Genomic DNA, 16700 nt, shown 5'->3' on the forward strand with positions numbered 1-16700 from the left:
GCCCATCAAGTCCGCTCTGCCATTCGATCATGGCTGATATGCTCCTCATCCCCATTTTCCTGCCTTCTCCCCATAACCCTTCAACCCCATTACCAATTAAAAATCTGTCTAACTCCACCTTAACTTTACTCAATGTCCCAGCATCCACTGCACTTTGGGGTAGCGAATTCCACAGATTCACAACCCTTTAGGTATGGCTCCTGCTCTGTCCAGCATTCTGAAGAAGAGTGAAATGGACTCAGAACATTGACTCTGTTTCTCTCTCCACAGACGCTGCCAGATCCGCTGCATTTTTCCAGCATTTTCTGTTTTTATACTGAGACTGTATCAAGCTGGGTCAAAATCCTGCAGCTCCACCCCCTCCCTCCCTCCCTCCCTAACAGCACTGTGGGTGTGCCTACACTTCAGGGACTGCAACGGTTCAAGAAGATGGCTCACCATCACCTTCTCAAGAGGCAATTGGGGATGGGCAATAAATGCTGGCCTTGCCCACAGCCCCGAGAAAGACTCCGGGAGGGGGGGCGCTAACATGCCAAGTAGCAACACCAAGTGAAAGACTCAGACTAACAAAGTTTAGCAGAAAGGGGACTCAAAGGGATTTGATTGGTGTTGTTTAGCACTGACCACAAAGACATGATGAATGCAAAACTAGGGGGGGGACTAGATTAGGGGCAGCAGCCTAGGTTAAAATAAAGCACACTTAGCGATCGCTAAGGAGTTAAAAATCACTAAGTTGCAAGGGTGGTGGTTGTATTAAACGAGGGCGTGTGCATCAGGGGCAAGACAAAGGGTTATAGCAGTGTGCTCACAGGACAGGATGAGACCCTCGAAGTGCAGTTTCTGGTACCGGTCACGGTGCTGGAGCTGGAGAATGATGTCCCTCCTCCAGTTGTACTGCGCGCTGGGAGACGCCATGGCTGAAAGTGACAAGAGAAATTGGCAACAGCAAATTGTAACAGTGCGGCTGACGTCACCGCGCCAGGGAATCCCCGATCAGGAAGAGCCTGGGCAAGGCAGACTCAGGGCAAGAACTCCCCCAGCCCCTCAAACTGCACCAGACACCCACAGATATACCCCAACACATTCTGTAGCACGGCACTGGCTGCAGCCGAGGTCCACCGCCCATGGGGAGGGGGAGAAGTCCAATTTGGAATGCACCAAATATTTAAAATCCACCCATCGCGGCCAGGGGTGGTTTGTCTCCCATTCGCTGTTGGAAATCGAAAGTTAGAAGGGTTTAACCCTTGCCGTTCTTCGCACAATTCCTCCACAAGTGTCTCCACACATCCCCACCCCCCCCCCCTACCTACCCCAAGTAACACCTGCAGTTCCAGGATATCAGCCTCAGGGCTAAGAGATTGGATAAAGTCTCCCCCAAGGAGCAAGGGTTCCAGTTATAATTTGCTCTGAAAAAAAGCAAAAGGCTGTTGTGGGTTCTGGGGATCTCATAGAAACTTATAAAATTCTAACAGGGTTAAACAGGGTAGATTCAGAAAGAATGGGGGCAATTCTCCCACCGCGACCCACAACTTTTCTGGCGGGTCGGACTGGGAGATGCGCGTCGTAGAATCTCTACACTGCAGAAGGAGGCCATTCGGCCCATCGAGTCTGCACCGACTGCTATCCCACCCAGACCCTATCCCCGTAACCCCATGCATTTACCCTAACCGATGGAAAAAGAGGTAAGTCATTTGAATCTTTTTTTAATGTAGTTTAAATATGTTTTCAATGTCATTATCGGGAATTTGCCGGATTGAATCTCCCACCCCGCCAGGAGTACTTCATTCCAGCGGGGTTTAGAGTAGCTCCCCACATTCGGGGAACTAGCAGAAGACCCCAACGGAATGAAGGAGGGGCAATCGGGACCCCCAAGGGGTCAGGTGGTGGTGGGGTGCCCCCTGGGCATGGGCACCCTGGCACTGCCAGCCTGTGCCCCCTGGCACTGTCCAAGGGCCAAGGTGTCCATGCCCAGGGGGCACCTTGGCACTGCCCACTGGGCAACGGGCAGTGCCAAGGGGGCGGGGCCTACTGTGGGCAGGGCCTAGGGGCGATCGATGGGGGTGGGGGGTCCCACTGCCATCTGCGTGGGAATCAGTCTGGGATGGAGGGAGGGCAGCGATTGGGGCGAGCCGGGGTGGGGGGGGGGGGGGGTTGGTCTGCCGGGGGGGAGCCTGCCTCCCGGAGGGGGAGGTCTGACCCAGGAAGGGGGGGGGGGGGGTCAGGGTTGGCCTGGGAATTGTTGCGAGGGCCGCGATTGGGCCATGTGGTGGGGGGGTTGGAGGAGCAGCACTGCGGGGGGCACGGGCTGGCCAGCGATTGAGCTGGCAGCAAACGGGGAGTCTGACAGATCGGAGCCACCGCGCATGCGCAGAGTTCCAGAACTGTCCACTCTGGTGCAAATAGGCCCCGCCCGCCTGGGTTTCTAATGAGATTCACGATTGGGACCTCTGCAGTGCACAGAGAGCGGAGATTCCAGTGTGAAGTTGAACTGAGCAAACAGTTGTGATCTGGAACAGTTTTCTCACCAATTCAGCACTTCTGGGAGAATCGCCCCCAATGTTCCCGATGGTGGGGGGAGTCCAGAACAAGGGGTCATAGTTTGAGGATAAGGGGTAAACCTTTTAGAACTGAGGTGAGGAGAAATTTCTTCACCCAGAGGGTTGTGAATGTGTGGAATTCACTCCCACAGAAAGTAGCTGAGGCCAAAAAGCTGTCTGATTTCAAGAAGAAATTAGATCTAGCTCTTGGGGCTAAAGGGATCGAAGGATATGGGGCAAGGGGAGATCAGGATATTGAATTCGAGGAAAGCCATGATTAAGATGAATGGCGGAGCAGTGGCTTGAAGGGCTGAATGGCCTTCTCTTGCTTCTATTTTCTATGTTTCTATTAACCTGGATAGAACATAGAACATAGAAAGCCACAGCACAAACAGGCCCTTCGGCCCACAAGTTGCGCCGATCACATCCCCACCTCTAGGCCTATCTATAGCCCTCAATCCCATTAAATCCCATGTACTCATCCAGAAGTCTCTTAAAAGACCCCAACGAGTTTGCCTCCACCACCACCGACGTCAGCCGATTCCACTCACCCACCACCCTCTGAGTGAAAAACTTACCCCTGACATCCCCCCTGTACCTACCCCCCAGCACCTTAAACCTGTGTCCTCTCGTAGCAACCATTTCAGCCCTTGGAAATAGCCTCTGAGAGTCCACCCTATCCAGACCCCTCAACATCTTGTAAACCTCTATCAGGTCACCTCTCATCCTTCGTCTCTCCAGGGAGAAGAGACCAAGCTCCCTCAACCTATCCTCATAAGGCATGCCCCCCAATCCAGGCAACATCCTTGTAAATCTCCTCTGCACCCTTTCAATGGCTTCAACATCTTTCCTGTAATGAGGTGACCAGAACTGCGCGCAGTACTCCAAGTGGGGTCTAACCAGGGTCCTATAAAGCTGCAGCATTATCTCCCGACTCCTAAACTCAATCCCTCGATTAATGAAGGCTAGTACGCCATACGCCTTCTTGACCGCATCCTCCACCTGCGAGGCCGATTTAAGAGTCCTATGGACCCGGACCCCAAGGTCCTTCTGATCCTCTACACTGCTAAGAATGGTACCCTTCATTTTATACTGCTGCTCCATCCCATTGGATCTGCCAAAATGGATCTGCAAGATAAGGAGGGGGCAAAATTCTTAAATTGCATCCAGAGAACTTTTTTAGCTAGTACGTAGAAAGCCCAATGAGGGAGGGGGCAATTCTGGACACATATTTGGAAATAAACCCAGGGGCAGGTGGAAAGCGTATCAGCAATGTGGTTGGCTCTCGACTGCCCTCTGAACAAGGACAACTAGGGATGGACAATAAATGCTGGCCTGCCAGCGACGCCCATGTCCCAGGCATGAATAAAAGGAAGGGAGCTAGAGTATTGGAAATAGTGACCGTAATTCAGTTAGATTTAGGATAGTTATGGAAAAGGATAAGGATGGGCCAGGACTAAAGGTTTTTAAATGGGGAAAGGCTAATTTTACTAAGTTAATTTCATAGAACCCCAGCAGTGCAGAAGGAGGCCATTCGGCCCATTGAGTCTACACTGATCACAATCCCACCCATGCCTTGTTTCTGTAACCTCACATATTTATCCTGCCAATCCCCTGACGCTAAGGGCAATTTAGCACGGCCAATCAAACTAACCTGCAAATCTTTGGATTGTGAGAGGAAACCAGAGCACCCGGCAGAAACCCACGCAGACACAGGGAGAAAGTGCAAACTCCACACAGACAGTGACCCGAGGCCGGAATTGAACCCGGGACTCTGGCGCTTTGAGGCAGCAGTGCTAACCACTGTGCCACCGTGCCGATTCGGCCCCCGTGGACTGGGAGCAGCTACTTGCAGACAAAACCGTCAGAGCGGTGGGAGGTCTTCAAGGAGGAGATAGCGATAGTGCCAGGCAAATATGACCCGGTAAAGACAAAGGGTAGACCAGGGAAACCGGGAGATCAAAGGACATAAAGGTCAGAATTAAGAACAGAAATAGAAGCAGATACGAATGGTGGCAGAGTCCTGAGAGGAAGATAGAAGGGGGAGGCGAAGGCCGAGTGGTATTATCGCTTGGTTATTAATTCAGGAACTCAGCTAATGTTCTGGGGACCCGGGTTCGAATCCCGCCACGGCAGATGGTGGAATTTGAATTCAATTTTTAAAATCTGGAATTAAGAATCTACTGATGACCATGAAAGCATTGTCGATTGTCGGAAAAACCCATCTGGTTCACTAATGTCCTTTAGGGAAGGAGATCTTCCATCCTTACCCGGTCAGGCCCACAAGTGACTCCAGAGCCACAGCAATGTGGTTGACTCTCAACTGCCCTCCAAGGGCAACGAGGGATGGGCAATAAATGCTGGCCCAGCCAGCGACGCCCATGTCCCATGAATGAAAAAATATAAAGTGCAGGGGGAATTTAAAAAGGAAATTAGAAACACAACACTGGTACTGTGGTTAGCATTGCTGCCTCTCAGAGCCAGGGACCCGGGTTCAATTCCAGCCTCGGGTCACAGTCTGTGTGGAGTCTGCACATTCTCCCCGCGTCTGCGTGGGTTTCCTTCGGATGCTGCAGTTTCCTCCCACACTCCAAAAATGTGCAAGTTAGATGGATTGGCCCTGTTCAATTGCGCCTTAGTATCCCAAGGTGTGTAGGTTAGGGGTGGATTATTGGGGTAAATGCATGGGGCTGCAGGGATAGGGCGGGTGATGGGGGGGGGGGGGGGGGGGGGGGTGGGACTGGGAATCAGCCCACCTGATATCTTAAGGATATTTGCAATGTCTTCCACGGTGAAAACTGTTGCAAAATATTTATTCAGCATGTCCGCCATTTCTTTGTTTGTGATCAATTCCTCAGCCTCGTTCAGTAGAGGTTCCACATTTATCTTTTCCGCCCGCTTCCTGTTTATATATCCATAGGAACACTTTGTTTGCTGCGTGCAAGCTTCCTCTCAAAATTCATTTCCTCCTCCTTCTGAGCTTCAGTGTGATTTGGACAGGCTGAGTGTGCGGTTATCTGCATGGCAGATGCAGTATAATGTGGATAAATGTGAGGTTATCCACTTTGGTAGCAATAATAGGAAGACAGATTATTATTTGAATGGGTGTAAATTGAGAGAGGTGGATACTCAAAATTTTCCCAAATTTTAATCAGTTCAGTGGTGGTGGCCATGCCTTCAGCTCCCTGGACTCTAAACTCTGGAATTCCCTCCCTAAATCTCTCCTCTTATCTCTTCTCCTTTCAGAGGGTCCTTTGATTAGGTGTCCGAATATCTCCTGAAATCGTTCGATGTGAATTTTCTTCCTTTCCCGCACTCCTGTGAAGTGTCTTTGGAATGTTTTATGATGAAGGAAAGTGCAGTTGTTGTAATGAAATGTCTGTGAACAGATTTCCCTGGTGTTAGACCATCAGACATAGGAGTAGAATTAGGCCACTCGGCCCATCGAATGTGCTCCGCCATTCAATCATGGCTGATATTTTTCTCATCCCCATTCTCCTGCCTTTTCCCCATAACCCCTGATCCCCTTAGTAATCAGGAACCTATCTATCTCTGTCTTAAGTACACTCAGTGACCTGGTCTCCACAGCCTTCTGTGGCAATGAGTTCCACAGTGTTGGGGGAAGTGGAACCTTTACTCCCTGTCAGCAGGTGGGTGGTGCCAGGTAAAGGTTAAAGGCCAACATTTCTTCCCGGAAGACAACAAGATAAAATCCTTTCTGTTTAACCAAAGGCCAATTTCTGTCCGGAGGTTGGGTGGGGTGGGGGTGGGGGTGGGGTGGGGTGGGGGGGGGGGGGGCGGTGGGGGGGAGTGGTGCACATGGGCATTTTCGAGGTGTTTTCATTCTGCACTTAATCCAAGGGAACTCGCCTCAGCTTTTCCCACCCCTTTCCCCATTTCCTGGGGTGGATGGTAGCATAGTGGTCACTTTGCTGGGTTAATGATCCAAAGGCCTGGACTATTCCAGAGAGACGGTGTTTTATTTCGGGGGGGGGGGGGGGGGTGGTGGTGGGAGAGGGGATCTGGAATTAATGGGGCCCAAGTGCAGTGGGAAACATGGTGTCCCAGCCCACTTAATCCCTAATCATGGGAGAAGTTCCATATCATTCTCCCAAAAGTGGCAATCCCCCCCCCTCCCCCCACAATTTGTGGGAGTACGGGAGGTGCTGTTAGGGGTTCTTGGCTGTGGCAATGAGATGTCAATTGGACTCATTAAGGAGCCATTTGATACTCATTATCCCTCAGCCCACCATGGTTGCTCAGGGATGAAATGGGCATCGCACGGATTTCCCACGCCCTTGGAAGGTCGCCCAACTAAACCTGTTTGAGAAGGGCCACCCGGGAAGTGGAGCAGTGGTGCACAGGGAGGAGAGGGGGGGCTGTTGGGCAGGATAGGGGGTATGGTGGGGGAGGGGGAGGCTGGTCCATCATTATCAGACACACTGTGACCAATTGGAAAGGGCTGGGGTCACTGAAAGCTACCCGCCTCTTGCCCTCACCGCTGACCACCATTCTCCCTCTGCCCACCAGTGCCCCATCTCCTGCAACCTCCCGTCCCACTCTCACTCACTTTTGTCTGGGGTCCTTCAATGATCCCAGGTCTCTGCGGGTGCAATCCCACCAGCAGCCACCACTCCCACTGCCACTGCTGGCAGTGAGGAGTTGCTGGCCTCAGATAGGACCAGGGTTCAAATCCTGCCACAGCAGCTGGTGAAATTTTAATTCAATTTTAAAAATCTGGAATTAAAAGTCGACTGATGACCATGAAATCAGTGTCGGAAAAACCCATCTGGTTCACGAATGTCCTTTAGGGAAGGAAATCTGCTGTCCTTACCTGGTCTGGCCTACATGTGACTCCAGAGCCACAGCAATGTGGTTGACTCTTAACTGCCCAATGACAACTAGGAATGGGCAATAAGTGCTGGCCCAGCCGGCGACGCCCATGTCCCATGAATGAGTTTAAGAAAAGCAATTCATTGAGAGGGCAACATGTTCAACGTGAATGGAGGGATTTCAATTTACCAGGAAACATCGGACACTTGGGAATTCTCATGCCTGAATGTGTTCTCAAACACACTCAGTTCTGGTGTTGCTCATCCTCCAAGTTTGCCCGGAACTCTCCAGAAAGTCATGATTACAAAAAGACAAAAGAAGGAATATTGCTGAGAGACATGCTGTCAAAGTTTTTCATCTTGCACGCATCAGGTCAAACACAAGAATGCCAAATTTCAAACAATCGCAACAATTAATACTACAGGGGAAATGAGCGCTGATCGGTTGGCAAGTCGACTCTGATTAGCCAAACAAAAGGAATACATTTGAGTCATGAACCTTCCTTGAATTACCCCAGACCTTGTGGAGCCAATATTTAGTCATTGCTTTCATCATGGCAATGCCTCAGCCAATCGTAGTCAACCAATCAGCAGCCTTTTCTCCTGCAGTAGAAATTGTTGTGATTGTTGGAATTTGGCGTTCTTGCATTTGTTCTGATGAGTGTAAAACAAAAAACTTCAACAACATAGAAACTAGAAGTAGGAGGAGGCCATTCGGCCCTTCAAGCCTGCTCTGCCATTCATTTTGATCATGACTTGATCATCAAATTCAATATCCTGATTCCCCCCTCCCCCACATATCCCTTGATCCCTTTAGCCCCAAGAGCTATATAGAAACATAGAAAAGCTACAGCACAAAACAGGCCCTTCAACCCCACAAGTTGTGCCGAACATATCCCTACCTTCTAGGCCTACCTATAACCCTCCATCCTATTAAGTCCCATGTACTCATCCAAGAGTCTCTTAAAAGACCCTATTGAGTTTGCCTCCACCACCACTGACGGCAGCCGATTCCACTCGCCCACCACCCTCTGTGTGAAAAACCTCTCTCTAACATTTCCCCTGTACCTACCCCCCAGCACCTTAAACCTGTGTTCTCTCGTAGCAGCCATTTCCACCCTGGGAAAAAGCCTCTGAGAGTCCACCCGATCTATGCCTCTCAACATCTTATATACCTCTATTAGGTCTCCTCTCATCCTACGTCTCTCCAAGGAGAAAAGACCGAGCTCCCTCAGCCTATCCTCATAAGGCATGCCACTCAATCCAGGCAACATCCTTGTAATATCTAATTTCTTCTTGAAATCACACGTTTTGGCCTCAACTACTTTCTGTGGTAGTGAATTCTACACATTCACCACCCTCTGGGTGAAGAAATTTCTCCTCACCTCAGTTCTAAAAGGTTTACCCCTTATCCTCAAACTATAATCCTAGTTCTGGACTCCCCCACCATTGGGAACATTCTTTCTGAATCTATCCTGTCTAACCCTGTTAGAATTTTATATGTTTCTATGAGATCCCCTCTCACTCTTCTAAACTCCACTGAATATAATCCTAACCGACTTAGTCTCTCCTCATATGACCGACCTGCCATCCCAGTAATCAGCCTGGTTAACCTTTGCTGTACTCCCTCTATAGCAAGGACATCCTTCCTCAGATAAGGACACCAAAACTGCACACAATACTCCAGGTGTGGCCTCCCCAACGCCCTATACAATTGCAGCAAAACATCCCTATCCTCAAATCCTCTCGCTATGAAAGCCAACATACCATTTGCCTTCTTTACTGCCTGCTGTACCTGCGCGCTCACTTTCAGCGACTGATGCACGAGGACTCCAAGGTCTCGCTGAGTATCCACCTCTCCTAATTTACACTCATTCAAATAATAATCTGTCTTCCTATTATTGCTACCAAAGTGGAAAACCTCACATTTATCCACATTATACTGCGTCTGCCATGCACTCAGCCTGTCCAATTCATGCTGAAGCATCTCTGCATCCTCCTCACAGCTCACCCTCCCACCCAACTTTGTATCATCTGCAAATTTGGAGATAATACATTCAGTTCCCTCTTCCAAATCATTAATACATAATGTGAACAGTTGGGGTCCTAGCACAGATCCCTGCGGAAACCCACTAGTCACTGACTGCCAATCAGAAAAAGACCATTTATGCCAACTCTTTGCTTCCTATCTGCTAACCAGCTTTCTATCCATCTCAAGATATTATCTGCAATCCCAGGTGCTTTAACTTTACATAGTAGTCTGTTATGTGAGACCCTTTGAAAGTCTAAATAAACCACATCTACTGTTTCTCCTCAGTCAACTAAGAACATAAGAAACAGGAGCAGGAGTAGGCCATCTAGCCCCTCGAGCCTGCCCCGCCATTCAATAAGATCATGGCTGATCTGAAGTGGATCAGTTCCACTTACAAGCCTGATCCCTATAACCCCTAATTCCCTTACCTGATCCCTATAACGCCTAATTCCCTTAACTCTACTAATTACATCCTCAAAAAATTCCAATAGATTTGTCAAGCATGATTTCCTATTTATAAATCCATGCTGACTTTGTCTGATTATATCACTGCTTTCCAAATGCCAAGTTATGAAATCCTTAATAGACTCCAGCAACTTCCCCAGTACTGACATTAGGCTCACTGGTCTATAGTTCCCTGTTTTCTCTCTACCTCTTTTTTTGAATAACGGGCTTACATTAGCTATCCTCCAATTTGTAGGAACATGTCTCTTTTCCTGAGGCCTGAAGCACCTCAAACAGTGCCACATGTGATAGGGTGGCATGGTGGCACAGTGGTTAGCACTACTGCCTTACAGCACCAGGGATCCAGGTTCAATTCCGGCCTCGGGTCACTGTCCGTGTGGAGTTTTCACGTTCTCCCTGTGTCTGCGTGGGTTTCAAAGAAAAAGAACAAAGAAAAAGAAAAGTACAGCACAGGAACAGGCCCTTCGGCCCTCCAAGCCTGTGCTGATCATGATGCCCTAACTAAACTAAAAAAACCCTTCTGCCCTTACTCGGTCCGTATCCCTCTATTCCCTCCCTATTCATGCACCCATCCAGATGCCTCTTAAATGTTACTAATGTGCCTGCTTCCACCACCTCCTCTGGCAGCGCGTTCCAGGCACCCACCACTCTCTGCGTGAAAAGCTTACCCCGCACATCTCCCTTAAACTTTTCCATTCTCACCTTGAACCTGTGCCCCCTTGTAATTGACACTTCCACCCTGGAAAAGGCCTCTGACTATCCACCCTGTCTGTGCCTCGCGTCATTTTGTAGACCTCTATCAGGTCTCCCCTCAGCCTCCATCTTTCCAGTGAAAACAATCCTAGTTTATTCAACCTCTCCTCATCGCCGACACCCTCGAGACCAGGCAACATCCTGGTGAACCTTCTCTGCACTCTCTCCAAAGCTTCCACGTCCTTCTGGTAATGTGGTGACCAGAACTGCACGCAATACTCCAAATGCTGCCTAACCAAGGTTTTATATAGCTGCAACATGATTTCCCAACTCTTATTTTCTCCCGGTGCTCTGTTTTCCTCCCACAGATGTGGAGATGCCGGCGTTGGACTGGGGTAAGCACAGTAAGAAGTCTCACAACACCAGGTTAAAGTCCATCGACTTTAACCCCATGGACTTTAACCTGGTGTTGTGAGACTTCTTCCTCCCACAGTCCAAAGATGTGCAGGTTAGGTGGATTGGCCATGATAAATTGCCCTTTAGTGTCCCAAGACTTGTAGGTTAAATGGATTAGCCATGGTAAATAGGTGGGGTTACAGGGATAGGGCGGGGGAACAGACCTGGGTAAGATACTCTGTCAGGGAGTCAGTGCAGACTTGATGGGCCGATTGGCCTCCTTCTGCACTATAGGGATTCTATGATTCATCACCAATACTAAAGTGGACGGGGCCTCGGTCTATCTCTTCAGAAAGGTGGCACCTCTGACAGTGCAGCACTCCCACGGTATTGATCTGGGAGCGTCAGCCTAGATTTGGAGCTGAAATCTCCAGGAAAAGGCTTGAACCCACAACTGGCCGACAGGGGTGTAACCCACTGAGACACTCAACAATAAATCTCCGAGTTGCTGCGAAAAGTCTGACCCTGGAAAAAAGTCATGGGGTTATTTTAAAAAATGGCAGCTCCGTTTTTCAATGAATTTGCTCGGTCCAGTCCGATCGAAAAATATCGGCAATGAGGAAAAATGGCTGAATGATTATCCAGCCATCCAATCAGATTAAGGAAGAATCAGTTTGTTTCCTGATTGGGCATGAGAGGGCACTGTGATGATGGACGTGTCAGTTAACCAATGGCAGGAGTTTTTATTCCCCTTTACTCTCGTGGGACATGGGCGTCGCTGGCTGGGTCAGCATTTATTGCCCATCCCTAGTTGCCCTTGGAGGGCAGTCGAGAGTCAACCACATTGCTGTGGCTCTGGAGTCACATGGAGACCAGACCGGGTAAGGACAGCAGATTTCCTTCCTTAAAGGGACATTAGTGAACCAGATGGGTTTTTCCAGTTCATTATGTAATAAATTGAATTCAAATTCAGCAGACTGCCATGGTGGGATTTAAACCTGTGTCCCCAGAATATTAGTGTTAAAGTTTGAAGTTTATTTATTAGTGCCACAAGTAGGCTCACTTTAACACTGCAATGATGTGACTGTGAAAATCCCCCTAGGCCGTGTATTTGGATTGCGAGGCCAGTAACATTATTACCACTGTTGTCTGGGGAGGTGGGTGTGTGTGTTGGAGGGTGGAGGTGGGGGGGGTACAGGGTGGTGTGGTTGGGGGGGTACAGGGTGGGGATGGTGGGTGGGGGTACCGGGTGGGTTGGGGTACGGAGTAGTGGGGGTGGGGGGTATGGAGTGATGGGGTGGGGGGTACGGGGTGGGGGGTACGGGGTGGTGGGGGTGTGGGTATGGGGTGGTGGGGTGAGGGGTATGGGGTCGTGGGGGGTACAGAGTGGTAGGGTCCGGGTTGGGTGGGGGTGGGGGGTTCGGGGTGGTGGGGTACAGGGTGGTAGGGTACGGGGTGGGGGGGTACAGGGTGGTGGGGTGGAGGGGTATGGTGTGGTGGGTATGGGGTGGTGGGGTGGGGGGCATGACGTGATGGGGGTGGGTGGGGGTCCCAGTGGGTTGGTGTACAGGATGGGGGGATGGTGGGGGTGGGGGGGTACGGGGTGGTGGGGTGGGGGGTATGGGGTGGTGGGGTGGGGGGTATGGGGTGGTGGGGTGGGGGGCACGGGGTGGTAGGGTACGGGGTGGGGGGATACAGGGTGGTGGGGTGGGGGGGTATGGTGTGGTGGGGGTGGGGGGTATGGGGTGGTGGGGTGGGGGGCACGGGGTGGTTGGGTGGGGGTGGGTGGGGGTCCCAGTGGGTTGGTGTACAGGATGGGGGGATGGTGGGGGTGGGGGCGTACGGGGTTGTGGGGGTAGGGAGGTTACGGGGTGATGTGGGTGGGGGGGCTGATGGAGGTGGAGGGATGCTGGGGATGGGGATATTTCCCTCACTGTCACAACCAGTGCGAAGGCAGTCGCTCCCTCGGCTCCCAGTAACAGAATTGAAACAAGGACGTACAGAACACAAAAACAGAGTTTATTCAGAAACATAAAGGTTTTTCTTCTCTCTATTTACAATAAGCAGACATCTCGGACTACCCAAATAGTGCCGAGTGGGTGATATGTTGACAAAGCCTCCAACACGTCGCAAATGCCCCCTGATACACAGTTACAAAGCACTTCCTGCCGAAGGATTTGTTGGGATTAAACTGCAGAATGTTTGGTGTCTCTCGGGCTCTTACTGTGTGTTCTGCTGGTCAGAATCGTCAGTACTGGGAGTTGTATGTGGAGGAAATGCAGGAAGCGGGAATGAAATGGTTAACAAACTCATCAAGAGCTCGACATTGTCCTTGATTCAGAGCACATCTGGTGTAATAAAGCCCCTTCTCACTGCAGATGTTACTGGAGCACAATTATACAAGTGTAAAATTGGAGAAATGTTTATAACAACCTGGCTACAGCGAAACCATCCCCTCAACTCCATCAATAAGGAGCAGGTCTGCGATCAGGCACACCTATCAGTCTCAGGCCCCCTTCCTTTCAAAACTCCCATTCAGTGGAATTTACTTCTCAACAGAATCGACAACATTCAATAAAAGTGTGAGAATAAAATACTTTCAGACATGTTAGACCACATTCTACACTGTCCCCCATCAAACACTCCGAGGATACGTACAGCACGGGGTTAGATACAGAGTAAAGCTCCCTCTACACTGTCCCCATCAAACACTCCCAGGACAGGTACAGCATGGGGTTAGATACAGAGTAAAGCTCCCTCTACACTGTCCCCGTCAAACACTCCCAGGACAGGTACAGCATGGGGTTAGATACAGAGTAAAGCTCCGTCGACACTGTCCCCCATCAAACACTCCCAGGACAGGTACAGCACGGGGTTAAATACAGAGTAAAGCTCCCTCTACACTGTCCCCATCAAACACTCCCAGGATAAGTACAGCATGGGGTACGATACAGAATAAAGCTCCCTCTACACTGTACCCATCAAACACTCCCAGGATAGGTACAACATGGGGTTAGATATAGAGTAAAGCTCCCTCTACACTGTCCCCATCAAACACTCCCAGGACAGGTACAGCATGGGGTTAGATATAGAATAAAGCTCCCTCTACACTGTCCCCATCAAACACTCCCAGCACAGGTTAGATACAGAGTAAAGCTCCCTCTACACTGTCCCCCATCAAACACTCCCAGGATACGTACAGCACGGGGTTAGATATAGAGTAGAACATAGAACATAACAGCGCAGTACAGGCCCTTCGGCCCTCGATGTTGCGCCGACCAGTGGAACCAATCTAAAGCCCCTCTAATCTACACTATTCCAATATCATCCATATGTTTATCCAATAACCATTTGAATGCTCTTAATGTAGAGTAAAGCTCCCTCTACACTGTTCCCCCATCAAACACTCCCAGGATAGGTACAGCATGGGGTTAGATACAGACTAAAGCTCCCTCAATACTGTTCCCATCAAACACTCCCAGGACAGGTACAGCACAGGGTTGGATACAGGGTAAAGTTCTCTCTACAATGTCCCCATCAAACACTCCCAGGACAGGTACAGCACGGGGTTAGATACAGAGTAAAGTTCCCGCTACATTGTCCCCATCAAACACTCCCAGGCCAGGTACAGCACGGGGTTAGATATAGTGTGAAGCTCCCTCTACACTGTCCCCATCAAACACTCCCAGGACAGGTACAGCACAGGGTTGGATACAGAGTAAAGCTCCCTCTACAATGTCCTTATCAAACACTCCCAGGACAGGTACAGCACGGGGTTAGATACAGAGTAAAGCTCCCTCTACACTGTCCCCCATCAAACACTCCCAGGACAGGTACAGCACGGGGTTAGATACAGAGTAAAACTCCCTCTACACTGTCCCCATCAAACACTCCCTGGACAGGTACAGCACGGGGTTAGATACAGAGTAAAGCTCCCTCTACACTGCCCCATCAAACACTCCCAGGACAGGTACAGCACGGGGTTAGATACAGAGTAAAGCTCCCTCTACATTGTCCCCATCAAACACTCCCAGGACAGGTACAGCACGGGGTTAGATACAGAGTAAAGCTCCCTCTACATTGTCCCCATCAAACATTCCCAGGACAGGTACAGCACGGGGTTAGATACAGAGTAAAGCAGCTCTTTGTTGAGGACTGTGTAGAAGGAATTTTTTGACTTTCTACTGCTGATACCTCACGTACACGTTGTGATTTGACCACATTGCTGTGCACTCTCTCTCCGTGTTTTGTCATGTGAGTGATATTGTTTGATTAATGTGTACACATTAGAAAGTAGGTGGTGCTGGCCCTTCCCTTGGAGCTCCCAATCTCACTATAGACACCAGCAATGGTGATTTGCACCGGATTGCTATGGACTGATACAGTAGAGAAAGTGATAAAAATGAGAGGAATAGGAGAATTGCAAAGAAACAGCTGTGTGCAGGGATAACGTGCTAACGGAACATCAAATGAGATCTCATGAGTTGAACTGAGGGGCAAAAAATGGGCAATCTCACAATTGGGAGTGTCCTGTCGACCCCTGAACATCAGAGTGAAAAAGAAGAGCAAATCATTCAGCAAATTGTTTAAAAGTACGGAACCAATCGGGTCGTAATGGTTGTGGATTTCAGCTACTTGAATGTAAACTGGGATAGAATCAGTGTAAAATGTACAGAAGGTGGAGAGTTTTTAAAACTTACCAATCGGAACATAGATTACAAAAGCAGGGAAGTCATGTTGGAGTTGTGTCGAACTTTGGTGAAGCCACAGCTGGAGCACTGTGTGCAGTTCTGGTCACCACATTATAGGAAGGACGCACTGGAGGGGGTGCAGAGGAGATTCACCAGGATGCTGCCTGGGATGGAACATTTAACTTATAAAGAGAGGTTGGATAGGTTTGGGTTGTTTTCTCTGGAGCAGAGAAGACTGAGGGGCGACCTGATTGAGGTGTTCAAGATTATGAGGGACATGGACAGGGTGGATAAGGAGCAGCTGTTCCCCTTCGTTGAAGGGTCAGTTACGAGGGGACACAAGTTAAAAGTGAGGGGTGGGAGGTTTAGGGGGAATTTGAGGAAAAACGTTTCTATCCAGAGGGTGGTGACGGTCTGGAATGCGCTGCCTGGGAGGGTGGTGGAGGCGGGATGCCTCACATCCTTTAAAAAGTACCTGGATGAGCACTTGGCACATCATAACATTCAGGGCCAAGTGCTGGCAAGTGGGATTGTGGACAGGTCAGGGCCTTTCCTGCGTCAGTGCAGACTTGATGGGCCGAAGGGCCTCTTCTGCACTGTAGTATTCTGTGATTCTGAAAATGGATTTAGAGGAACTTTTTTTGTCACCAAATAGCAAACCCAACAAGAGAAGTGGGCGGCACGGTAGCACAGTACTGCTGCTTCACAGCTCCAGGGACCTAGGTTCGATTCCCGGCTTGGGTCACTGTCTGTGTGGAGTTTGCACATTCTCCTCGTGTCTGCGTGGGTTTCCTCCGGGTGCTCCGGTTTCCTCCCACAGTCCAAAGATGTGCAGGTTAGGTTGATTGGCCATGCTAAAATTGCCCCTTAGTGTCCTGAGATGCGTAGGTTAGAGGGATTAGTGGGTAAATGTGTAGGGATATGGGAGTAGAGCCTGGGTGGGATTGTGGTCGGTGCAGACTCGATGGGCCAGATGGCCTCTTTCTGCACGGTAGGGTTTCTATGATCTTTTCTAGTTCTTGAGTTAATATTGAGAAATGGATCTGGACAAGCG

General features: G+C 49.8%; 1 protein-coding gene across 2 annotated transcripts in view; it reads right to left on the bottom strand.

Moving 5' to 3' along the window:
• Positions 1 to 935, bottom strand: part of LOC144499943 (autophagy-related protein 16-1-like) — a 109207-nt gene extending 108272 nt beyond the window's left edge. For both annotated transcript variants that reach the window (XM_078222659.1, XM_078222657.1), the window contains exon 1: positions 810 to 935. In XM_078222659.1, coding sequence (XP_078078785.1) covers positions 810 to 915 — 106 coding nt within the window. In that variant the 5' untranslated portion in view covers positions 916 to 935. The remainder of the gene's footprint in view (positions 1 to 809) is intronic.
• Positions 936 to 16700: the final 15765 nt, after the last annotated feature.

Source organism: Mustelus asterias, chromosome 10 (assembly GCF_964213995.1).
Source record: "Mustelus asterias chromosome 10, sMusAst1.hap1.1, whole genome shotgun sequence".
Classification (NCBI taxonomy): domain Eukaryota; kingdom Metazoa; phylum Chordata; class Chondrichthyes; order Carcharhiniformes; family Triakidae; genus Mustelus; species Mustelus asterias.